Source organism: Nyctereutes procyonoides, unplaced genomic scaffold (genome assembly GCF_905146905.1).
Source record: "Nyctereutes procyonoides isolate TBG_1078 unplaced genomic scaffold, NYPRO_anot_genome, whole genome shotgun sequence".
Classification (NCBI taxonomy): Eukaryota; Metazoa; Chordata; class Mammalia; order Carnivora; family Canidae; genus Nyctereutes; species Nyctereutes procyonoides.
In genome coordinates this window covers 439,803-463,653 of record NW_026575034.1, presented here as the reverse complement: position 1 = coordinate 463,653, position 23,851 = coordinate 439,803, and the positions used below count along the sequence as shown (strand labels likewise).

Genomic DNA, 23,851 nt, shown 5'->3' with positions numbered 1-23,851 from the left:
TCCTCCCTCCTCCCCTCCCCCTCCCCCCTCCCTCCTCCCTCCCCTCCCGCGGCCCTCCCCCTCCTCTCCCTCCCCCTCCCGCGGCCCTCCCCCTCCTCTCCCTCCTCCTCCCGCGGCCCTCCCCCTCCTCTCCCTCCCCCTCCTCCCCTCCCTCGTCCCCTCCCCCTCCCCTCCTCCCGGGCGGGGCGGGCTCCGGCCCTTTAAGGCGGGCGGGGCGCGGCCCAGGTGCGGGGCGGGCGCGGGGCGGATCCGCTGTGCGCCGCCGCCCGGAGCCGGATTTGCGCGCGCGGCGCCGGCGGGGCGGGAGGGGGCGGGAGGGGGCGGGCGGGGCGGCGCGGCGGAGCCTCCCGGGCCTCGGACGCTCCTGCTCGGCCTCCGCCCGCGCCTCCCGCCGCCGCCACTTCCGGCCGCGCACCTGGGCCGCGCACCTGGGCCGCGCACCTGCCTCCCGGCGCCCGGCGGCAGCATGAAGGACCGGCTGGAGCAGCTCAAGGCCGTGAGTGCCCCGCGCGGGGCCCGGAGCCCGGGATGCCCCCGCCGCCCCCCCCGCCCCCCCCCCCGCCCGGGTCAGGTGCCGGTGACTCAGCCCGGGCCGCGACTGCCCGGAGGCCCGCGCCCCGCCCCGCCCCGCCCCCGGCCGCTGGGTCCGGCTCCCCGCGGGGTCGGGGTCGCGCCCACCTGCCCACCTGCCCACCTGCCCACCTGCCCACCTGCTCACCCGCCCGCCGCGGCCCGGGAGCGCCTCCTCCCCCCCACGGGGCTACCCTCCCCCCGCCCGGCAGCTCGGGCCGGACTCCCCGCGGCGTCAGGGGTCACGCCCACCTGCCCACCTGCCCGCCCGGGCCCGGGAGCGCCTACTTCCCTCCCCCTCCACCCGCGGGGGTCGGGGGTCGCGCCCACCTGCCCTCCCGGGCCCGGGAGCGCCTCCCTCTCCCCCTCCCCCTCCCCCTCCCCGCTGCCCCTCCCCCAGCGGCTCCGGGGCCGGACTCCCTGCGGGGTCGGGGGTCGCGCCCACCTGCACCTGCCCGCGGGCCAGGAGCGCCTCTCCCCTCCCTCGCCCCCTCCCCCTCCCCCCCCGCTGCCCCTCCCCCAGGGGCCGCCGAGCTGCCGGTGACCTCCGAGCCCAGAGCCGGTCACGCGCTGGGATGGGCCCGGCCCGCCGCCGAGTCTGTCATCAGGAACGTCTCCCTCGTCCGGGGAGGCGGGGGGGAGGGGGGGTTGTCCGCAGGGGGGATGCGCAGGGGGTCCGCAGGGGAACCCGCAGGAGGATGCGCAGGGGGACCCGCAGGGGGGATGCGCAGGGGGACGCCCCGGCCGAGGGCGCCGGCCCTGAAGGCTCAGGCGGCTCAGCCTCTGGGGCGACCGTTTCCTTATCTTGTGGGGACGATCGTGCCCTAGAGATCTGCTGTGAGACCGAGTGACATAATGGGACGGGCGGGAGAATCGTTGAACCCTGGGTTCTGAGGCCCGACCCGCGCAGCCAGTAATTAGGAGAGCACCGTGCGGGGCAGGCCCAGCCTGAGCCCCGGGGACCCCGTGCCTTTCCCGGGTACAAAGCCGCCCTCCCCTTGGGACCTCGTGGGAAGCACAGGCCCAGCCCGGCTGGACCTCCCCAGGGCTGCACCCAGGAGCCACCCCTGCACCCCTGAGCCCAAGTCCCAGCCCCTGTGAGGTGTGTGGCTCTGAGCCCTGGAAGCCTCGGCACCTCCGGGTCTCTGTGGGGCGCAGGGCACGGGCAGGATTGACGGCGGCACACTCAGGGCTGTGCAGCTCCGGAAAAACGCAGGCCTCGCGCGTGTGAGGGACAAGGGTCGACTGGGAGCCTGTGGGGTGAGGCCGTCGGGCCCCTCTCGCGCTGTGGGCCCGGGCCTGGGTCTTCAGAGGAGGTGGGGTGCAGGGGCGAGGCAGAGGCCGTGGCCCAGCTGCAGGGAGTGGGGGGCCTCCCTGCGCCCACTCACTCTTCCCCGCCGGAGCCTCTCACGTCCTGGTCACCGGCAGGCGGGTGTCACTGCCCCCACCCAGTGCAAGGGGCAGCGGGAGCCCAGAGGGAGCCCAGCGGGCAGGAGGGCTGCAGCAGCTCGCAGGGCGGGCTCCACGCGGCCCACCCCGACAACGCTCCCGGGGGGCCCGACGGGCAGAGGGCGAAGCTCTCCCTCCCTCCCTCCATGGAGCAGCCACGCTGGGTGGAGGCTCGGGGACACACTCCCTGGTCCGTATCCAGAGCGTCAGCCCACAGCCCTTCTCAGGCCCACTGGCGACAAGGGGTCAAGAGGGTTGACTCCAGAGGTCCTGGCCCAGGCCACGCGAGTCCCGGTGCATCCCCGCACCTTGTTGTTACCTTCCGGGTTAAGGAGCGGCACCTCGGGGGAGGCGCACACCTGACAGTGCCCCGGTGGGTGGGTGTGGGGGGGGGGGCCCGGGAGTGCCGGGCCGCGGGGGTCCTGGCTGTCCCCTAGCGGGAGAGCTGAGTTCCCTGTCGTCCTCGGACTCTCCGCCTCTCTGTTCCTCTTTTGTAAGACAAGAAGGCTCCGTCACCCCAGCAGCCCCTCTGGCCTCCGCCCACAAAGCCTGTGGCTCGGCTTGGCGTGGGCCTGGGTCTGTCGCCCACCCCGCGGCCCAGCCTGCGCGGCGAGGGAGGCCTTCACGCAGGCCCGTCTCATCCCTTCCAGCAGCGGAGGCCGCTGGTTCACGGGACACCCGGCTCCCCGCGCGCGGTGGTGACCGCCTCCGGGTGACCCGAGGGCCGCGTGTGCCGACAGATGGGCTTCGCCCCGAACGTGCGAGGGCCCCAGGTCCACGGGCAGACGTAGGGACTCTGCAGAGGCGTCCTCGGTAGTCAGAGCTGCCCGGGCCGCGCGGCCGCGGGGGCTGTGGGCCTCGAGCCTGGGGGGGCGCTGGGCGCCGTTTGAGGGCGGGGGGCACGTGGCAGGACTTGAGGCCCTGCTCACCCCACGACCTGTGAGCCCGTGCCGGGCGCCGCGAGGCTCTGGGGCCGGGACCTGCGTCTCAGGGTCGCAGCCGTAAAGTGGGTCATGTCCGTCCCCGTGGGCCACGGTGCGAGCTCAGTGAGGTGACCCGAGATAATCACCCGGCCTGGACACGTGAGTCCCCCGCGTGAGCCGCCGGCCACCAGCCCTGCCGCCTCTGTTGCCCTGTGATCCTGGGGCTCAGCCGCAGCCCGAGCCCAGGGACGGGGACACGGCCCACACCAGCCCAGGTCGCGGGGGCTCGTGCGATGGCTCCCCAGTTCATGCGCTTCCTGTCCGGGGCCACTTGCCCTTCCTGAGCCCTGTGGGGGACACCGGCCGGGGCGGGGGGGGGGGGGTCCAGGGTTCTTGGGTTACAGTCGGACGGGGAGATGTGCAGGACGCAGAGCGGGAGCCTAGCATCTCGCGGTGGAGGCTGCGCGGGGACACCCGTGGGAGACCCGTGGGAGACCTGCATGACCTAGCCCCCTGCTGGGTGCCGCGCTCCCCGCGCCCATGGGGGCCGCCAGGAGCCGGGAGGGCTCCTCCTCAGCCTCGCTGGCCTCTGCCCGCTGGACGTGCATGGGCCGCAGTTAGGGTACAGGGTCCCCGCGTGGAGCAAGGGGTCGCGGCTGCAGAAGGCCCCGGCCGGAGGCGGGCGGCGGCAGCAGAGAGGCCGGCAGCGGAGGGAGTCGGGGCGAGGACTCAGGGCCTGCAGCTGGCGTGGGGGGGACCGCAGGTCCCTCGGGGACACCCGCCTCCCGGCCCGGCCGTAGCGACAAGTGGTGCGGACCCCGGGGTCTCCGAGGCAGACCGGCTCGTTGTCGTCTCCCATCTCGCGTGTGCATCCCGGAGGGCTCCTCGGTGTCCTGCTGCGTGTCTGGGTGTCTGTGGGAGCGGCGCCCGCTGATGAGGGCCGCAGGGTACCCCTGAAACACGGCGCTGCACTTCCCCATGTTCTTAGTAATTGTTTATTTTTTTAAAGATTTTATTTATTCCTGAGAGACCCAGAGAGAGAGGCAGAGACCCCGGCTGAGGGAGGAGCAGGCTCCCCGCGGGGACCCCGACTCAGGACTGGATCCGGGACCCCGGGCCACGCCCTGGGCCGCTCCACCCCGGGCCCCGGCGCCCCTGTGCTTCCCCTTTGAAGCTTGGCGCCACGGGGCCGCAGGTGCTTGGGTCACGACCGCACGTCCACATCCTGGTTTGAGAAGCTCTTGGCTGAGATGCAGCCTGAGAACTTCTCCTTTGAGAGTGTGCAGGGGGGTGGGGGGCGAGATGGGGGGGCGCCCCCCTGCAGCAGCCGGAGGCCACGGGGAGCGAGCGGGGATTACGGGCTCATCTGCAGACGCCAGGAGGGAGAGCGCTGCGACCAGACCAGAGAGGGGATTAGGGTTATTTTTGTTCCTGTATGTGGGGGGGGACGCCTGCTGGGGTCACGCTGCCGTCTGCCCTCCCCCTCCCGCGTCCTCCCGCCCGTCCTCCACGCCCGCCGCCTCCGGAGCTGCTGTCCACGTGCGCCCCTCCCCGTGGGGCCGCTGGGGTTTCCGTCACCCCGTGACTGGGACCCTGTCCCCCGATCCTGTGGTCTTTGGGCGATGCTCGGGGCGCCGGCCGGCCGCTGTCTGGAGCCCACGACTCTGGATCTCAGGGCCGTGAGTTCGAGCCTCACGCTGGGTGTGGAGATGACTTAAAAGTAGAATCTTAAAAAAAAAAAAAAACAAAACCACCACCACCACCCAGCTAGACCGTCTTCCTGGTCCTGGCCGTCGCATCGGCTGCGTGAGAAGGCCCACGTGCTCCGGGTGTGGCCAGCGCCCCTTGGTGCAGGGCAGAGGGCACCTCCCCGTGGCCGCCCCGTGGGCATCCCGTGGGCATCCCGTGGGCATCCCGTGCAAGGTCCCGGCCAGGCCCTCGTGCGCCCGCGGCCTCGTCCCGCAGCCCCGGGGGTGAGGCGCGGCGTGTTCCGGAGCCGTGCCCCGGGCTCCCTCCAGGCCGACGCGTCCCTTCTCCCTGAGCCTTCCTGCAGCCCTGGCTCGTCCCGAGGAGCAGGCCCGGGGAGCGACCCCAGCCCGGGACGAAACTGCGGTTCTTGCGGCCAAACGGGCGGGATGCGGGATCTTTTCAGACACGGCAGAAGGTCAGAAAACACTGGCCCGGGCCGAAGACGTGGGGAGAACGTGGGACTGCGCAGAAGGCGAAGTCCCGTGGTCACGGGCCCTGCTGATGGCGTCATAAAACTACCAACACCAGAAAAAAAAAAAAAAAACAAACCTACCAAGACCAGAATTCGGTGATTTCCACCCTGGGCTCGCCCGCTTTGGGAATTTTTTCTTTTCTTTCTTTCTTTCTTGGGCTCACCCGCTTTGGAAATTTTTTCTTTTCTTTCTTTTTTCTTTTCTTTTCTTTCTTCTTTTTTTCTTTGTTCTTCTTCTTTCTTTCTTTCTTTCTTTCTTTCTCATTCATCATTCATTCATTCATTCATTCATTCATTCATTCATTCATTGATGTTATTTATTCATGAGAGACCCAGAGAGAGGCAGAGACCCAGGCAGAGGGAGAGAAACAGGCTCCATGCAGGGAGCCCAGATGCAGGACTCGATCTCGGGACCCCGGGGTCACGCCCTGGGCTGAAGGCGGCGCTAAATCGCTGAGCCCCCCGGCCCCTGCCCCCCCGACTTTGGAAATTTGAAACCTCTTTCTAAATAATTGTCAGGTTAAGAGAGAAACCCAAAAAGGGGATGGCAGAATATTTAGGATGATAATAAGAGTAAATCTCCGAGTTTGCCGACGGCGGCAGAAGCCCCCTGCAGAGGCAGCCTTACTCAAGTACACATTCCGGAAAAATGTCTTCATTCAAATTAATGCGCTCCGTTGCGGTGTACTGTGGGGCACCTGCCGTCCCCACGAGGACCGCCCCGTGGCCCCCTCCCAGCCCTACGGAGGGGGGGCCTGTGTATCGGGGAAACCGCTGCCCCCAGGGGGGTCGTGAGGAGGGAGGCGTCCATCTCCCAGGAGGCCGGCTTGGCCTCGCAGGTGCGTGTGGGCCTGTGTGTGCGTGCGTCGGCGTGTGCGCACGGCCCTCGAGAGCAGCGGCGGTGCTAGTGCCGGGGGTGCACAGGCCCCTGCTCGGCAGGGACACGGGAGCGTCCCGCGCCGTCCCGAGTGAGTTCCCAGGAGCCACCCTGGTGCGAGGAGGCCTGTGCACTCACTCCCACGGGCAGCACTGCCCGGACAGGACGCGGCGCACCAGCCTGGGCCCTGCCTGTGCCCCGAGGGCGCGGGTGTTAAGGGGTCGCGGCCAGTCAAGGAGCCGCCCGCCCGCTGAGTGTGTCCCTCACCCCGATGCGTCCCCAGCGCCCCACGGCCCACAGCCCCTGCCCTCCGAGGCCTGGCACGCGTGGCCGGGACGGGAATGGTGACTCCGGGGGCCTCGGCTCCCAAGTGTCGCTGCTGCGACGTGGGTGGTCCTTGCGGCAGCCCCATCCTCGAGCTGACCCGCCGCCGCCTTTTGTTTCCTCTGCGGTTTGTCAGCGAAGCACAGCGAGGGTGCAGCGTCGGGTAGGGATCCTGTGCGGCCTGTGTCCCCCGGGCACACCTGCCTCCCCGGGCACACCTGCCTCCCCGGGGCACACCTGCCTCCCCAGGCACACCTGCCTCCCCGGGCACACCTGCCTTCCCCGGGCACACCTGCTCCTCCCCAGGGCACACCTGCCTTCCCCGGGCACACCTGCCTCCCCGGGCACACCTGCCTCCCCGGGGCACACCTGCCTCCCCAGGCACACCTGCCTCCCCAGGCACACCTGCCTCCCCGGGCACACCTGCCTCCCCGGGGCACACCTGCCTCCCCGGGGCACACCTGCCTCCCCGGGCACACCTGCCTCCCCAGGGCACACCTGCCTCCCCGGGCACACCTGCCTCCCCGGGCACACCTGCCTCCCCGGGCACACCTGCCTCCCCGGGCACACCTGCCTCCCCGGGGCACACCTGCCTCCCCGGGGCACACCTGCCTTCCCCAGGGCACACCTGCCTCCCCAGGCACACCTGCCTCCCCGGGCACACCTGCCTCCCCGGGCACACCTGCCTCCCCGGGCACACCTGCCTCCCCGGGCACACCTGCCTCCCCGGGGCACACCTGCCTCCCCGGGCACACCTGCCTCCCCGGGCACCTGCCTCCCCGGGGCACACCTGCCTCCCCGGGCACACCTGCCTCCCCGGGCACACCTGCCTTCCCCGGGCACACCTGCCTTCCCCGGGCACACCTGCCTTCCCCGGGCACACCTGCCTTCCCCGGGCTGCCCAGTCTAGGTGCTGGCCGGGTGCGGCCGCAGGGAGCCACAGCCTCAAGTGCCGCTGGCCGGCTGCTCACTTCCTCCTTCCTTCGCTGCTCTTTCGACAAGGGGACTTTCCCTCAGAGGAACTGTCACATCCAGCGCCCGGCGTCCAGCAGAGAACAGGGAAGCCGCGGGACTGAAAGGGGCCCTTGCACCCGCCTTGGTCCCAGGGCTTCGGGGCTCCCGAGGCACGGCCCAGGGTCCTGGGGAAGGCCTCGCCCCACTTCGGGGACCGCCCCCCATCCCCTAGGCTCAGGAAGGCGCCCCTGTCCTGGCGCCCAGGGAGGCCGCTGGGGGGTGGTGCCCTGGGACACAGCCCCGGCTGGCCCGGCCCCAGGAAACAGGCAGGGGCACAGTGACACCCGGGCAAGCAGCGGCGTGTGGGGCCACTTCCCTGGGCGGGAGGTTTCATCGAGGAAGCCAGTGGAGGGGACCCGACGTTGGCAGTGCGGGTGGTGCAGACACAGCTCGGGCCTGCGCGTCCCCACCGTGCGGGACGTCACCCCACTGTCCCCACGGGCCTGCGGGGCAGCTTCGGCAGGAGGGTGGGCGACGCCGGGGGCTCTGGCTCCCTCGGGGGCCCCGAGGCCGGGGAGGCAGCAGGAGCCTGGGAAGGGAAGGAAGTGGTGCGGCTCGTGGGTCGCAGCTCGGCCACCACACGCCTTGATGCCCCGATAACGATGCTGAAGGCCTTGTCTGGGCTCCCGCCGGGTCGTCCCCACGGCCCGGCCAGGACAGTCTGGCTGTGTCGGGAGGGACCGGGGTCTCCCTGAGACCAGTTAGTCCCCCCGCGGAGAAGCCAGTGGGAGTCCCGCCGCCCAGCCCGTGATGACGGCCTCCCTCGGGTCCCGCCCTGGGACCGATGGGACCGAGCTCGCTGCCTGTCGTTGACGTTACTTTACTTTTTCTGAAGCGGCGCAGCCGTGGGATCAACGCCGCGGGGGAGGCGGGATGGGGCCCTGGAGTCGCGATCTGCGCCGCGTCCGTCTGTCCCTTGGCCGTGCGCCTCTCCAGGTGGGAGACCCTGGGCGCACCCGACCCTCATAGAGAAGGGGCTGCGCCTCCTGGGCCGCGCCGGGCGAGTAGTGCTGGGGCCTTAGAGATCCGATTGGTGCGCCCCAGGCCCGGGGGCGCCCTCGTTCCCACTGGGCAGGCAGGGAAGTCGGGGCTCAGAGACGCAGCCCGGTGGCCCGGTGGCCCGGCGGCGTGGGCCTGCTGATGGAGCCTCGCGGTCCTGGCTCCGCGTGAGGCCTTCCTCGGGCGAGGGGAGCTCACCCCTGGGGACCCCTCGTCTTTGCCGCGAGGTGACGGGGAGCCTGGCGTGCGATCGGCCGGCGCGTAGGTCGCCACCACTTACACGTCAGAGCCTCAGAGCGGAGACCCCTGTTGAGGTGTCCCAGCCCGTGGCGACGACCCGCTGCAGGCCTAGGTGGGGGGTTTCCAGAGACTTCTCTCCTCCGGTTCCCACGATCTCTCCCCGGACGAGGGGCGGGCTGCCCCGCTGGATACTGTCCCACGCGGGGGCGGCCTCGCGGGCGTGCACGATCCTTACACAGAGTCCACGGGCCTCCGATATTTATGTCGTGACGGAGACCTAGTGCCTGGCCCCCTGCCCCAGGGCACAAGTGTGCTCAGCTTCCAGAAACTTCCTCGGCCCATCCAGGAGGGCAGCCCCATCCCACTAACAGCTCGCCTGACCACGGGCCGTCTCGTTGGGGCGCGTCTCTAGGAGGCCTCTGCCCAGGACAGTCCACAAGTACTCGCTGAGCCGCCCCCCCCCCCCCAGGAGGCTGGGCCTTGTTTTCCAGCGAGGCGGGAGAGGTAGGTCCTTCCTGGGGGAAGGTGGGGCCCTGGAGGCTGCCACCGGGCCCGGGCCCGCGCGTGGACGACGGTTATGGAGGGAGCACCTCGCCGCAGCTTCGGGGGCTGCTGGGGAATCGGGGCCGCAGCCTCCGGGGAGGCCGGTTTCCCGTCCTGCTGGCTGCTCGCCTTCCTCCTGCCTGTGCAGCACGTGGTCAGTGCTCCGCAGCCGCGGGCCCCGGGCGACAAGTGATCTTAGTTGGACCCCCGTGGCCTCCAAGCACCCTCAGGCTTTGGGACGTTGAACCCGAGGAGGTGAACAGAGGAAGGTGGTTTCAGGGGCTGCAGCCTTGGCCTCGCTGAGGGTCGCGGGATGGGGCGATGGGGGCGGCACTGGGGGGGCACGTGATGGGATGAGCTCTGGGTGTTACGCTCTACGTTGGCAAATTGAATTTAAATTTAAAAACAGCTGAAATGACCAAAAAAAAAAAAAAAAACACCCATTCTGAATGCGGCTGTTAGCCTGGGCTGCAGAAGTTTCCAGACAGGCCAGGGAACCAGATCCTGGGGGGAGCAATCGGAGCGGACTCCCCAGGTGTCCGCAGAGCGTCAGCTTTCCGAGAGAATTCCCAGGAAGGGCGTCATCTGGGAAGGTGCCAGGCCCTGCTGGCATCCGAGCCTGAGGCGCCAGCCCCGGCGCAGAGGCCCCCGAAGGCGCAGGAGGCAGGGCGGGCACTGGCCGCTGGGCCTGCACCCCGAGACCCAGCCGTGACCCAGCCCCGGGCGAGGGGGCCGGGCGCGGGCAGGGCAGGACGCGCCTCCCCCAGAGCCCTCCTGTGGCTTGGCGGGGCGGGCGGTGCCATCAGGAGCCCGGGTGGGCCGGGCGGGCTGCGCCTCCCTCCTTGTCCAGGAGCAGCGGCCTCAGGCCCTTTGGGTGCAGGTGGTGCTCGGCCGTGCCGGGAGGCCGCTGTGGGCGGGCGGGGCTGCTGGGGGGCTAGTGGAGGTCCCGGCCCTTGGTGGGGCCTGGACCCTAACCCTGCGCTAGGGACCCCGGGCTCTCACCGCATGCGGCCTGCGGGCTCCCTGGGGCGCTCAGGTACAGGCCAGGCCCCGGGGGTCGGCGCCCCCATCAGGAGGCTGTGCAGGGGTGGGGTGCATAGTGTGGGGGGGCCCAGCGTGGGGGGATGGTGTCCAGCATGGGGGGGGCCCACGCACCACGGAGCTGCACTGGGGGTGACGTGCAGGTGCCCGTGGGGACGCCCCCCACTCCCCGTGAGCGCCTGCCCCCATCAGATGCATGGGCCCCCTCCCCCCCCTCCCCGTGAGTGTCCTGGCGCTGAGCCTCACCTCTCTGTGTCTCACAGGAGCAGCTGACGCAGGACGACGATGCGGAGGAGGTGGAGATCGCTGTGGACAACACGGCCTTCATGGATGAGTTCTTCGCCGAGGTGGGTGACCCGCCCGGGGCCTGCGGGGCCTTCTCCCTGGGGGTGCGACAGCGGTTGTGACCCTGGGCTCCTCCAAGGGCAGCACGGGGCCTTGGCGGTGTGGCCGCACCAACGAGCCCCCTGGCGTCCTCTCGGGGAGCTGCTGGGGGTCGGGAGTGCCACCTGTGGGGGGGTCGGGATTGCCACCTGCTGGGGGTCAGCATTGCCACCTGCAGGGGGTCGGGAGTGCCACCTGCGGGGGGTCGGGATTGCCACCTGCGGGGGGTCGGGAGTGCCACCTGCGGGGGGTCGGGATTGCCACCTGCCGGGGGTCAGCATTGCCACCTGCAGGGAGTCGGGATTGCCACCTGCCGGGGGTCAGCATTGCCACCTGCGGGGGGTCGGGAGTGCCACCTGCGGGGGGTCGGGATTGCCACCTGCCGGGGGTCAGCATTGCCACCTGCAGGGGGTCGGGATTGCCACCTGCCGGGGGTCAGCATTGCCACCTGCGGGGGGTCGGGAGTGCCACCTGCGGGGGGTCGGGATTGCCACCTGCCGGGGGTCAGCATTGCCACCTGCAGGGGGTCGGGATTGCCACCTGCCGGGGGTCAGCATTGCCACCTGTGGGGGGTCGGGAGTGCCACCTGCGGGGGGTCGGGATTGCCACCTGCCGGGGGTCAGCATTGCCACCTGCAGGGGGTCGGGATTGCCACCTGCCGGGGGTCAGCATTGCCACCTGTGGGGGGTCGGGAGTGCCACCTGCGGGGGGTCGGGATTGCCACCTGCCGGGGGTCAGCATTGCCACCTGTGGGGGGTCGGGAGTGCCACCTGCGGGGGGTCGGGATTGCCACCTGAGTGAGTCGGTGCAAGGCGCTGCTGTGTAAAGAGCTGCTCCCGGAGGCACGTGCTGCCTGAGGGCACTTTAAGGCTTTGAGACAGAGACAAGGCAAGAGGGAGCAGCAGGGGCCTGGGAGCGGGCGGGGAGGGGGCGCTGACCCCAGAACCCAGACCATGACCTGAGCCGCAGGCACACTCACACGCTCTCCCCCCTCTCTCCTCTGCGCCGTCCTCCCCTCCTGATCTCCCTCTTCCCTGGGGTCCTCCCTGGCCTGGCCGTCTGCCGTCCCAGGGGCAGGTGTCGGCTCCTGGCTGAGCAGGCCTGGAGTGGGTGTGGGCCGAGGCTGGGGTGTGTGTGCCGCGGAGGCCCCCCTGCACCCAGGACTCCTAGTTCTGGGGCCCCACTCTCCAGGATGGGGGGCGGCCCGCGGGCTCGGGCCGTGTCTCCCGTGACCCCAGGCCCCGTCCCTGTGCCTGCAGATCGAGGACACGCGGCTGAACATCGACAAGATCTCGGAGCACGTGGACGAGGCCAAGAAGCTGTACAGCGTCATCCTGTCCGCCCCCATCCCCGAGCCCAGTGAGTGTCGGGGCGCACCTCGCCCGCGGCCCTGCGCCCTCACGCACCCCCTAACGCCGCTCCCCCAGCCCCCCGCCCCCACCTCCTCCCCTGCAGGCCCCTCAGTTCCTCTCCTGTGATTCGGTCTCTCCCGGCCCGGCGCCTGCTCTGCTTTATCTCCTTGAGTGTTCCCGTCCTCCCTCCGAGCCTCAGTTTCCTGGAGTCCACGCAGGGATGAGGTCAGAGGCTCTGGGCTTTCTCTGACGGACTTGGCTCCCCCTGCACTGTGCCCTGCGGGTCCACTCCTTGTTGCAAGTGGCAGGATCCCATCCTGCTGATGGTGGGGCCAGTCCCACGGTGTAGACATGCTGATGGTGGGGCCCATCCTGTGGTGTAGACCCTGATGATGGCAGGCTTCATCCTGCAGTATAGACGTGCTGATGGTGGGGCCTGTCCTGCGGTGTAGACCCTGCTGATGGCAGGGCCCATCCTGCAGTGTATAGATGTACTGATGGTGGGGTGCTGTCCCGTGGTGTAGACCCTGCTGATGGTGGGCCCGTCCCATGGTGTAGACGTGCTGATGGCGGGGCCCATCCTGTGGTGTAGACCCTGCTGATGGTGGGCCCCATCCCGTGGTGTAGACCCTGCTGATGGCGGGCCCCATCCCGTGGTGTAGACCCTGCTGATGGCAGGCCCCATCCTGTGGTGTAGATGTGCTGATGGTGGGCTCCATCCCATGGTGTAGACCCTGCTGATGGCGGGGCCCGTCCTGCGAAGTAGAGCCCCCTTACCCCTTCCTCTGCTGAGGGGCGTCCAGGCTGTGCCCATGGGGTGGCCCTGGGGACCTTGCTGCCCCCCTGGGCGAGCCTGATGGAGACCGATGTGTGGGGCCTGCAGGTCCTGTAGGCTGAGGCCTGGGCCCTGGAGCCTGGTCAGTGCCCCTGACACCTGTGGCTCCTGGGGTGCCAGGGGGTGGACCCGGCTGTGGGTGGGCGGCCTGCGGGGCCCGTGGCCTCCGTGGACCGGGGACCCAGAGCCTCCCGCTGACCCGCTGCCTCCGTCGCCGCAGAAACCAAGGACGACCTGGAGCAGCTCACGGCCGAGATCAAGAAGAGAGCCAACAACGTCCGGAACAAGCTCAAGAGTAAGGGGGCAGAGGCCCGGTCGCCCCCAGACCCCCGTGACCCGCCCCCCTCTCTGCCTGCGCTTGGGGCCTGCCCCCGGGGTCCTGGACAGAGGGTGGGATCCGGGCCTGCCCTGCCCCTGCCCCCCTGCCCCTGCCCCTGCGGGGACGACTCGGCTTGAGCCTGGCCCTGGAACAGCCCTGCCGGGTCCTGGGCACGGGGACGCGGGGGCCCGCGGGTCGCTCCTGCCGCCCTGGGGGGTTGGGGGGGACGGGGGGCACCGGCGGGGCTCACCGCGGCCGCGTGGGGACAGCGCAGGCCCGGGGGGGGGGGCGTGGGGGGGGGCCGCGCCGCAGGCGCCGTGTGCCGCGCCTGGGCCGCGCAGGTGAGCCGCCGTGCCCGCAGGTATGGAGCGGCACATCGAGGAGGACGAGGTGCGGTCGTCCGCGGACCTGCGCATCCGGAAGTCGCAGGTGAGGGGCCCGCGCCTTGCCCGTCCCTGCGTCCGTCCGTGGAGGGGAGGGGAGGGGAGGGGAGGGGAGGGGAGGGGAGGGCTCCGCCGGCGGGTAGGGGGAGGCCGCCCCCACGAGGCCCCGGCTGTGCGGGAGGGAGGAGGCGGGGCGAGCCGGGCCTGGGCGGTGGGTCCCGGCGGGGGGAGGCGGTGCGGCCGAGCGGACCTGGGGGACCTGGGGGCGCGGGGCTTGCTCGGGGCTTGCTCGGGGCTTGCTCGGGGCTGCGGCGGGGCTGTCCCTGGCGCGGGGCCCGCGGGAGGGTCCCGGTCCCGGAGCAGCGCGCCCAGCGCCCCGGCTCGTCCCGCAGCACTCGGTCCTGTCCCGGAAGTTCGTGGAGGTGATGACCCGGTACAACGAGGCCCAGGTGGACTTCCGCGAGCGCAGCAAGGGCAGGATCCAGCGGCAGCTCGAAATCAGTACGTGCGAGTCCCCGCGCCTCCGCCCGCCGTGCGCCCCTCGCCCTCGCCCCTCGCCCCCCGACAGCCGCGCCGGACAGGCCCTGGGGCTCCAGGACGACGCGGGGCCTCGCGACCTCCGGGTCCTGGGCGGCCGAGGCCCCCTGTGACCTGCGGGGGTGCGCGGTGCTGCGAGGAGCCCGGCCCCGTGGCGGGCGGGGAGGGGTGCGGGGGTGCGGGGGCTGGGGGTGAGGCCAAGGGCACGGCCTGGGGCGACCTCGCCGCGCTTGGGCCGCGTGTCTGAAGCGCTGCCTCTTTACGGCAAAGCGGGCAAGAAGACCACGGACGAGGAGCTGGAGGAGATGCTGGAGAGCGGGAACCCCGCCATCTTCACCTCCGGGGTGAGCGTCGGGGCGCGGGGCCGCGGGGGGGGGGGGGGGAGGGGAGGCCGGGGAGGGGGAGGGGAGGGGGAGGCCGCGGGGACTCTGCGGGCTGCGCTCACGGCGCCCCCCCCCCTCCCCCGCCCAGATCATCGACTCCCAGATCTCCAAGCAAGCGCTGAGCGAGATCGAGGGGCGGCACAAGGACATCGTGCGGCTGGAGAGCAGCATCAAGGAGCTGCACGACATGTTCGTGGACATCGCCATGCTCGTGGAGAACCAGGTAGGCGCGGCGGCGGGGCCGGGCGGGGCCGGGCGGGGCCGGGCCGGGGCTCCAGGGGCCGCCCCCGACGCGGGGCTCTCGACGGGCGGGCGCACGGGCTGCCGGGGCGCCCCACGCTGACCCTGCGCGGCCAACAGCTCCCCCCGGAGGTTGGGGTTCCCCGTGTCCCTGCGGCCGCTCCGCGCCGCGCCCGTTTTGGGCCTCGTGGCGTAGGGGCGGGGGCGGAGGGCCCTGGAGGAACGGGCCTAGCGCCTGTACGAGGCCCCGGCCCGGCCTAGCTCGTCCCCGGGCTGCGGGGTGGCGGCTGCACAGGGCCCCAGGTGCCCTGCGCCCCCGTGGGCCCCTGCCCCGACCCCGAGCGGCCCCTGCCCCGCCCCAGGCTCCGGGCGCCCCCTGCCCGGCCCTGAGCCCCTTAAGCGGCTGCGCCCTCCCCGTCTTCTCTTTCCTGCCCTCGCGGCCGCGCCGAGGAATGGGCTTGCGGGTCGAGAGGCGGTAAGTGCCGGTGTCTGCGCGGCGGCCGCCGGGGAGGGCTGGGGCGCCGCGGGGTCCGCCAGGCCGAAGGGCCCGGGCGGGGGGGGGGGGGGTGTGTGGGCTCCGCTGGGCGCGGGGAGCGGCCGCAGCGCCCCCGGCAGCCCCCGAGCGCCCCGGCCCGCCCGCCGCCCGCAGGGGGAGATGCTGGACAACATAGAGCTGAACGTCCTGCACACGGCGGAGCACGTGGAGAAGGCGCGCGAGGAGACCAAGCGGGCGGTCAAGTACCGCGGCCAGGCCCGGAAGGTGAGGCCCGCCCCGCCCCGCCCCGCTCACCGCGCTCTGCTCGCTCTGCTCTCTCTGCCTGTCGCCGGCGCGGGGGGAAGGGGGCCATGATCGACCGCATCGAGAGCAACATGGACCAGTCGGTGGGCTTCGTGGAGCGCGCCGTGGCGGACACCAAGAAGGCCGTCAAGTACCAGAGCGAAGCCCGGAGGGTGAGCCCTCCGCCCCTGGAGCCGGGCCTGCGCCCCCGCCGGTCCCTCCCACCCGCGCCCCTGAGCCCGGCCTCCCCGGCCTCCCCGGCCGCCCAGCCCCAGCCCCAGCCCCAGCCCCAGCCCCAGCCCCAGCCCCAGCCCCAGCCCCGCATGGATCTGGCTCGCGCTCGCCCGCCAAGAACCCACCCTCGAAGCCCCTCGTGCAGCGGAGGCCGCGCCCGGACAGAGCTCAGGGCCCCCCCGTCCCCCCTCCCGGTCCCCCCTCCCGGTCCCCCTCCGGTCCTCAGAGGCCGGTTCCTCCTCTTCCCCTGTGGACCCCCGTGCTGTCACCACCCTGACACCCCTCCCCTCTTCCCCACACCTGTCCTTCCTACCTGCGGCAGGCCGGCCGGCCGTGGAGCGCGGAGGCTGGTTGGCTCCGGGCCCCCCAGTAAGCCAGGCGGTGGGATGCGCATCAGGCTCCTTCCCCCTCACGGGACACCCCCCTGCAGCGACCCCGTTGCTTGAGCACCTCTGGGTTTCTCTGCCCGCATGGAAGCCGGCTCTGGTGGCTTGTGCTTTGTTCTTCTCTGACCACTTCTCCTGGGTTCCGATACTTTGGTTCTTCAGTTCCTTTCTTCCCACTTTACCTATTGCTTGTGCAGGGAGCCGGGGAGCCAGGGAGCCGGGGAGTTGTTACCTGGCGAACCTAGGCTGGCTCACGACAGGACCACAGTCATGCTTTCCGATCCCCAGTCAGCGGACTGGGTCTGACGGGCGGGCATGTGCTTCACGGGAGAGGGACAGAAGTCTGAAATTAGGACTATTCGAAAACATAGGCCACTTCTTGGAAAAGGAAAAATCGGGCACTTGACACCTTGGCCTGTTGCTACTCGGGAGACCCCGAGACAGTTGCTTTCTTACCTGTCCACATGTGCAAGACTCAACGTGACACAAGAGCCAGCAGAAGCTCCGTATTTCCGCCTGCTGGCCTTGCTAGCCAGGAAGTCCTTAAGAAACATAAAACATCGTAATAGAACGTCTTTATATAGAGCTATAGTCCTATTTGGGTCGGTAAGAGGCTTTCGGCGTAGAGGTGAGAGCGGTCGGGTTTTGGACGAACTGCTTTTTGGTTGTTTGTAACAATGGTTTGTTTTCTCTTATCCTCCCCAGAAATTGATAATTATCATTGTGGTAGTAGTGGTGTTGCTGGGCATTTTAGCGTTGATTATTGGACTTTCCGTTGGGCTGAAGTAATGGTGGCCCGAGCGGCTGCTGCACTGAAATGTAAGTAAATGGGAGGTTCGTGGGGACTCTGGATTGGCAACTCCTTGAGAACTCGGCCTGAGATCCCCCCGGCCCTTCTGTCCCCGCCCGTGGTCATCCTTGGACGCTGAGCGCTCTCGTACTTTCCGTTGCTCGGACTCGGTCTCCTGTCCTCCAAACCCTCTTCTGGCTCGGCTCCCGCTGGCTCCTCTCCTGGGGCCTCCCCCCGGCTCTTTGTCTTACGCTGCGCTGCTGCCCGGCCGGGCACATCCGAGCGCCGCGTCTTCACTCCCTCTGCTGGGCACTCAGGTTCCTCATGGGTACACTCTAGACCTGGACTGGGGTCTGTCTTCTGGGTTCTTGCTGACTTTCGCAGATTTCGGGCCTCGCTTTCCATATCCTTTCCAGTACAAACAAAGCTTTGGAGTGGGGCTTGGGGGGCAGTAGGGTCTTGCTTGTGGCTGACGGGCTGGACGCCGAATGCTAGAGCAGCCAACACTGGAGTGTTGCGTCGTGCCACGGCCTGCACTGAACGCTCGCACACACGTCCTTGAGTCACAGGACACTGTCCTGAAGGAGGACGTACTGCTGTGACCCTTATCTTATGGACAAGTCACAGGGCCAGGTGTGAACACACAGCAACGGTAGGCCTAGGAGAGTTCTCCGCACCGTAGCCTCTCTCTGTAAAACCTCGTAGCCGTTTATGGTCTACGCAGTCCCGAGAACCGTGAAGGAGAGGGACTCTAAAATTTAGGCTATTGATTTCTTTAAAATCTGGTGAAAAGAATAGAGCTGAGCCCTGAGTCGGGGCTTCATGTGCAGAGGAGCAGCAGGACAGGATGGTCTCACTACTGGCACGGTCCGCACCCCCGTGACGTCTCAGGTATTAACAAAAACCTATCAAACACAGAAAAGGGGAACAGCATTTTTGATGTTACTGCTGATAACGTCGTGGCACGCTCACACACTCAGACCTGTTTCAGAGTTCAGATAGATCCTCGGTGGTTTGAGGCTCCGTTCAGAGATCCTACGCACCGCAGCCTCCTTGTGAATCTGATTTTCAGCACAAGATTGTGAATATACTCTCGATTATTTAATACTTCCCCAAGGTTGGAGTTTGGGGATTACTGGGTTCCTATACTTAACGGTACGACTAATCTGTATTTTTCTCATTTCAGTGTTGTCTTTATGTTAGGAACTCAGAGAGGGCAGGTGGCTGAGGTAATGGGTGCTGGACACATACCTCCGCCACGGCGGTGCCCAGACCCGAGCCTTCTCTATTTTTGCTCCTGTGTGTCTCTTCCTCCCACCTCCTCCCACGTGACCAGAGTCTCCAAGTCAGATAATCATAGCACTAAACATCCCCTTCTTCTCGAGAATGTAGATGAATCCCTTCTTTAAATAAGGAGACTAATTAACGTCTTTGCGGACTTACGTGCCCCTCAGGAGGCTGCGTCGCTGAGCAGCGTTGGGCTGTGTAGGGCGGTGCACTCCGTCAAGGTGGTCAAGGTGGTCAAGGTGGACGGCTGCCGCTCTCAGGCCTGGACCCTCCCTCCACATGGCCTGAGGCCGAGAGGGAGGAGACAGCCCACCTTGGACTCCCCAGTGGTGTGCCAGGTGCTGTTCTAGGGCGGTAACGCTGTCCCCATTTTCGGATGGGAAACTCTGGAGCTCAGTGAGGCTAAGAAACCTGCCCAAGCTGGCCCAGCTCCTAAGACGAGCAGCCGTGGTGACCCCTGAACTTTTCTTTATTCTTTTCACTGTGTTAGAGAAGCGGGGAGGAGGGGAGGGGTGGAGAAGACCCGAGCTCTGGAGCTCGATGTGCAAGGTGCTGCCGAGGGCCCCGTAGAGAGAACAGGTGTTCTCGTGCGGTGACTGTGCCTCCCCGGCGTGTCCTCCCAGGAAACGTCACAGCGCCCGCGAAGGGCCAGCAGAGGCCCTGGGATTTATCCCCTCGTAATATGGCCTTTGTTTCTTCGCAGTACGACGTGTAGCCCCGGGTCGCGTCTGCGGGATGTCAGGTGTGGGGTGGACCTCTCGGTTGCCCTCCTTTCCCTGCAGTGACGTGATGTTCCCTGTCCACCCCCTAGGCCTGCTAATGTTGCCCTCCGCCGCCGTCCTGCGCACTGATGAGCTCCTCCCTCCCCTGCCTCCCTTAGAGCCTGATCCACTCCAGCCTGCTGTGGCCACCCTCGTCTTCAGATGGGAACGGAGTCCGAGGGGCCTTCCTGAGTGGGACCTGTTCCTTTGCTTCCTTGTAACCGTCCTTGGACCTGACCCAGCAAACACTCTGGCCCCGGAGGAAGCTAACCTCCCTGATGCAGCCCCGAGTTCTCCTCACCTCCTCCTGCCCCGCCAGCTCCCGAGCACCTTCTCTCCCGGACAGTGCGAACCGCCCGGCTCCCCTTCTTCCCTCTGAACGTGGCACGTTACCCCTTGCACCGGGGAGAGCTCGCTCACAACCTCCCCGAGGGGCTGTTTTCTACCTCACGGACTGTTCCCTCAGACGTTGCAACGAATCTCTTCAGGGGTGTCCGAAACAACACAAAGGGGTTCTCCCGAGCGGGGCAACAGTAAGGCTGGACGCGAGCCTTCTACTTGGCAGGTCTCGGCCCCCAGCTGCTTGTCCCTGGGTCTTGCAAATATGAGGGACTGCAGATGTCACGTTGGTCTTAGAAGCTGACTTTCGGGAAATTCGGTCTTAAGTTACGCCTTGAAGATGTTCAGCCTGGCGGCCAACTTCAGCCTTTACGCTGTGGTCGCTCAGGTCTACTCAGGGAGGCTCCAGGGGCCGTGGCGGCCTGGGGTTTCCATCTGTAAAAGCTGAGGGTAGGGGCCTTGTTTCCCTCGGACTCTTGGAAACTGGCTCTTCTCATCGGACTGATGCTTTGTGAAGCCACTGCCTTGAGGCCGGAAGAACCCAGGGGCTTAAAATTGGGCCATGGGCCAGGGACGAGGTGCTGGAGCCTCGGGCTCTGGAAACGCTCAGATTGGTGCGAGTGTTCAGTCACTCATTTCGTATATTCCAGATGTATTGTTATAATCACGTGTGTCAGATGTATGTTCATGTTTGCCCGTGTCTCTCAGGAAGTAGGAAACTAGAAATGAAGACTATTAGAACCTCAAAAATAAAAAAAAAAAAAAAAAAAAAAAAAAACTTGAGCAGGGCTAAAAACTAGGTAAGAGACATTTGCTTACCTGCAAATGGATCCTAGTAGAAATGGATCTTCCCGTGTCATCGAGAAGCCTCGTTTTCTAGATGGGGACTGGAACAGTCCTAGATCTTTGGGGGGAGGACTACGTTGATCCCGTTAAGTTTTTCTGCGTAGCAGACAGGTGCGACAGGCTTGGCACCTCTCCCCGCTGCTGCGTAGGTGAGGCTTGTCCTGAGAACATCCACAGCGGCTTGAGGTTGATCCTGTGCCTTCAGGATGGTCCTGTCTCCAGGGCAGAGTCAGTTGGGGAGACTGGCGACTACTACTGAGTAGCTCATCCTGTTACCCGGTTAATGAGCTTCACAGGTTTTGTCTCCCCCGTTCTTGTCACGGAGGAAGCAACAGCCAGGAAACGATTTCAGGTGAGTGGCTCTGCTGACCCAGGGCGAGCCCCTTGGACTCCCTGCCCGTCTCCCTGACTTAGGGCAGCTCTGACTCCCTAGGATGGGGTGAGCAGCACCTAATCCTACCGCTTGGCTTCCTTTGCAAAGGCCACACACTCCACCGTTGCTCAGCACTCAGACAGAGCCAAGGGGATGTCCTCTTGCCCATGGCTATGAAGTCAGACAGTGGACTGGCCCCAGCAACAAGGGCAGCCAAGCTCTAGTCACAGGCCTTTGTGGAGGCCTGGGGCTTAGTGTGGAATACAAGTGAAGGCTTTTTGGTCATTTGTATTTTTTTTAAATGTAAACTTGATTATTTTATTGATAATTTAAAAAATAAATGACTTTATATTGATCGCAAAAACAGTTCTGGCTCCGTTTCTCTGCAAAACAGTGGTTGGGTGCCACCATGTGGTGGTTTTTGTTTAGGTTTTGGAAAAGGGTTAGGATCCTTTTTAACCGTGTGCCAGACCTGATGGACCAAAGTTCTAATTTTTGAGAACGGTTCAATTTTCAAAGAATAGTGTGTATTTGAGTTTCAGACTTACGGTGTTCCTCCCAAGAATTCGGTTCACTTGTCGGGAGCATTGATTCCAGGAGAGGGGAAAGCCGATGTGATGGGATCTAGAAGGCGGAGCAGACTACACATCCTCCGAGATTGCTGTTGATCCAATTTTGAACCTCTCGCCTGAACATCCCGGGTTCTAGAAGCCAGATCCATGTCCCTTTCCCTTCACATCCTCCCCCGTGTCTAGATCCACTTTTGTCTTCCTTCCCTTGCAACTCTGCACGGTGATGCTGCTTCTCACGTGCTTTTTCTTTCCTTGTCTGGACGAGCAGAAGAAGATCATGATCATGATCTGCTGCATTATCCTTGCGATCATCTTAGCTTCTACCATTGGGGGCATATTTGCCTAAAAAAGGTGAGCCGGCTGTGGGGAGGGTCAGATCCCCGTTCACCTACTTGAAACTCTGATGTCCATAGGGCACTCGCTGTTTGTCCCTGGTTGCCCCGGATTTGGGTGGTATTAGGTGCAAGAATAAAGGCTGGAGAAAACTACAGGGTTTCATAGAAATGGGCGAATAATGAGTTGGCAGTGGACGGGAGGCAGGAGGTGGCAGTGCTGGGAGCACAAGGCTATTTAGAATGCTTCGTAGAAGGACGTCAATTTGTTGCTGATTTCCTGCAGCAAAATTTGGGCTGTGGCGTCTGGGAGAGGCCAAGAGAGAATTAGTTCTGGCATTAGAAGCACGCTGAGCCCGTAGGAGAGCGCCAGCCAGTAGCCAGTAAACCCGGAGTAAATGGGCTTTCCCCCTGGGAGGGCTAGGAGCTAGGACAAGGGAGTGCAGGCTCACGGCCCTGCAGAGGAAGGACGCGATCCTGGCCTCCAACGTCCGGTTATGTAATCTGTGGTTTTCTCCTTCTCCGCTGTCTCCTGTAGTCCTCAGCGATGGAGCCTCGGCCGGCATCTTTAATCCTCCTTGCGCTTCCGTGGTGCCATCACTTCTCCACTGCAGATTCCTCAACAGCTACTCCTCTTCCCATTAAGAAATCCACGACACGGGGCGTCCATCAACCACCTAGGAAAAGTCATGCAAAGGCAGACAGGACAGGACAGGACAGGGTGGGGGGCACAGGGAACCACTGTGGCTGCTTCGGAAGGCGGGGCCAGGGTCAGGGTCAGGGTCAGGGAGGGGCTGCGGGTAGAGGATAGGCGCCTGTTGGGCAAACAGCAGCCAGGCCGGTCCTGGAGCACAGCCAGCTCCTCAGCAGCTGCTCATTTCCTCCTTGGTCAACACCAGGCACTTGTTACATCTGCCCTTCAGGTTCCTTAGGACTCAACTCCCACCAGCCTTCCATCCACTTCCTTCTTCAGGGCCTAATAGTCCAAAGTGAAGATGCTCTAACCATAGGCACCATGCAGGTCTTGCTCAGGGCAGCGTCCCCAGTGCTTAGCACAGCGCCTGCCACTTGCAGGTGCTCACGTTATGTTGACTTAATTACCTGTAATTCAGCTCTTATTTCTGCTCATGGAAGAGTCCATGGGTTTAAACCCTATGAGGCATCAGTGGTAAATGGGTTGCTGGTCTCAGAGGCTGTGTGCAAATACCTGGGGGAGGGCTCACGGACACGCACAGACACCGCAGGCCTCCCGTTACCGTGACACACGGTGGAGCTGATAGGGTCTCACTCTGCAGAGATTGGTTGGCTCGGGATTGTGGCTCAGTAAGAACGTGGACTCCAAACAAAAGAACCAGGTTGACCCCACGGCTGAACTCCCAGAGATCATCCGCACCAAGCTCCGTGAACCGTGACAGCGAGGTCAGGTCACAAAGATGGCAGGAGGCTACCGCTCGCATTGTTTCTTCTGAGTCATGCGGCCAGCGGGAACGGATGTTGCTGGCCGGCGACGTGTGTGTAAAACTGTCCCCGACACTGGCCCCAGGTGAAGGTTCAGATGTCTTCTAATGCAATCTAGTAATTATGGTACTAGAGGTTCACTAAAAATGTATTAAAAACCACCACGTACAACTGTTATACGTGTACTTTGGAAAGTGAATTCTTTGCCGGACAGCTTTTTAAGAAAGTGGGATAAAAAAAAGCTGACCTTGCCAGTCTGTGCTGTTTTCTACCCACTTTCAAAAAGCAAATGGTTCACTACTTCTATCCATTTGTATTTCTTTTAGTTCGAATAGGGGCTAGAAAACTGCTGGGGAGCTCTGGAAGAGAGAAACTTTGTTGAAGGCAGACAGGAGGGTGGGGCCACGGGGCCCTCGTCCATCCAGCAGGTGGCTGGGCGTCGGGGGGCACACCGCACTGTACTGCGCCGTGCAGGGACAGAGGGAGGGCCAAACACTCGCCCTCCTCAGAGCACTTCAGACCTAGGAAAGGCCAGGCAACTTCGACGTTTGCTTACCAGCTCCTGTATTAAAAAGCAAGAGTGTATTCCTCATCATACTGTTCAACACCCCCCACCCCCACCCCCACCCCGCCTTCCAAGAGTGAGAGATGGCTAGCTGGGCATAAATAAATATCTGTTCAGTCAATCCACGTATGTACCACTGTTGTTTTTTTGCTTTTCCAAAAACCTGTTATCTAGTAAATACCGCGAATGGCTCCTGAAGTGTACATATAAAAGGCAGCACAGAATTCCCCCACTGTCCAAACGTAGAGTGTTCCCAGGCTGAAATGATACACAGTGAAGAGTTACCGTTTTGTAAACGCGGGAACCTTCAGTTTCCTTCAGCTGGAGAAGAACAGGTACTAAGGTAGAGGTCTGGTACAAGTGAAGCCACGAGGCCGACTGACAGCAGGAAACCCCGTGCAGATACTAAATCCATCTTACCCCAAGGCGGGAGACCCTGAAGACCTTGACCTGACAGCTGGGGAGAACTGGACCCCCGACGGTCGGTGGAGCCAGC

General features: G+C 65.6%; 1 protein-coding gene across 9 annotated transcripts; it reads left to right on the top strand.

Moving 5' to 3' along the window:
* Positions 1-331: 331 nt before the first annotated feature.
* STX3 (syntaxin 3) lies at positions 332-23,445 on the top strand. 9 transcript variants are annotated; one of them, XR_008663446.1, is made up of 12 exons: positions 332-496; positions 10,465-10,548; positions 11,845-11,944; positions 12,993-13,067; positions 13,453-13,520; positions 13,867-13,975; positions 14,282-14,355; positions 14,483-14,617; positions 15,475-15,585; positions 15,969-16,638; positions 16,738-21,351; positions 21,871-23,445. XR_008663446.1 is itself a non-coding variant. In XM_055317803.1 (10 exons), the coding sequence occupies exons 1-10, from the start codon at positions 467-469 to the stop codon at positions 16,819-16,821; spliced, it is 870 nt and encodes a 289-aa protein (XP_055173778.1). In that variant the 5' UTR covers positions 332-466; the 3' UTR covers positions 16,822-21,659. The 9 variants fall into 9 exon arrangements, 1 of the variants encoding a protein (XP_055173778.1); XR_008663447.1 differs by having other exon boundaries at positions 15,969-16,851; positions 18,990-21,351; XR_008663443.1 differs by lacking the exons at positions 15,475-15,585; positions 15,969-16,638 and adding an exon at positions 15,284-15,394 and having other exon boundaries at positions 16,738-18,447; positions 18,921-21,351.
* The last annotated feature ends 406 nt before the right edge of the window (positions 23,446-23,851 follow it).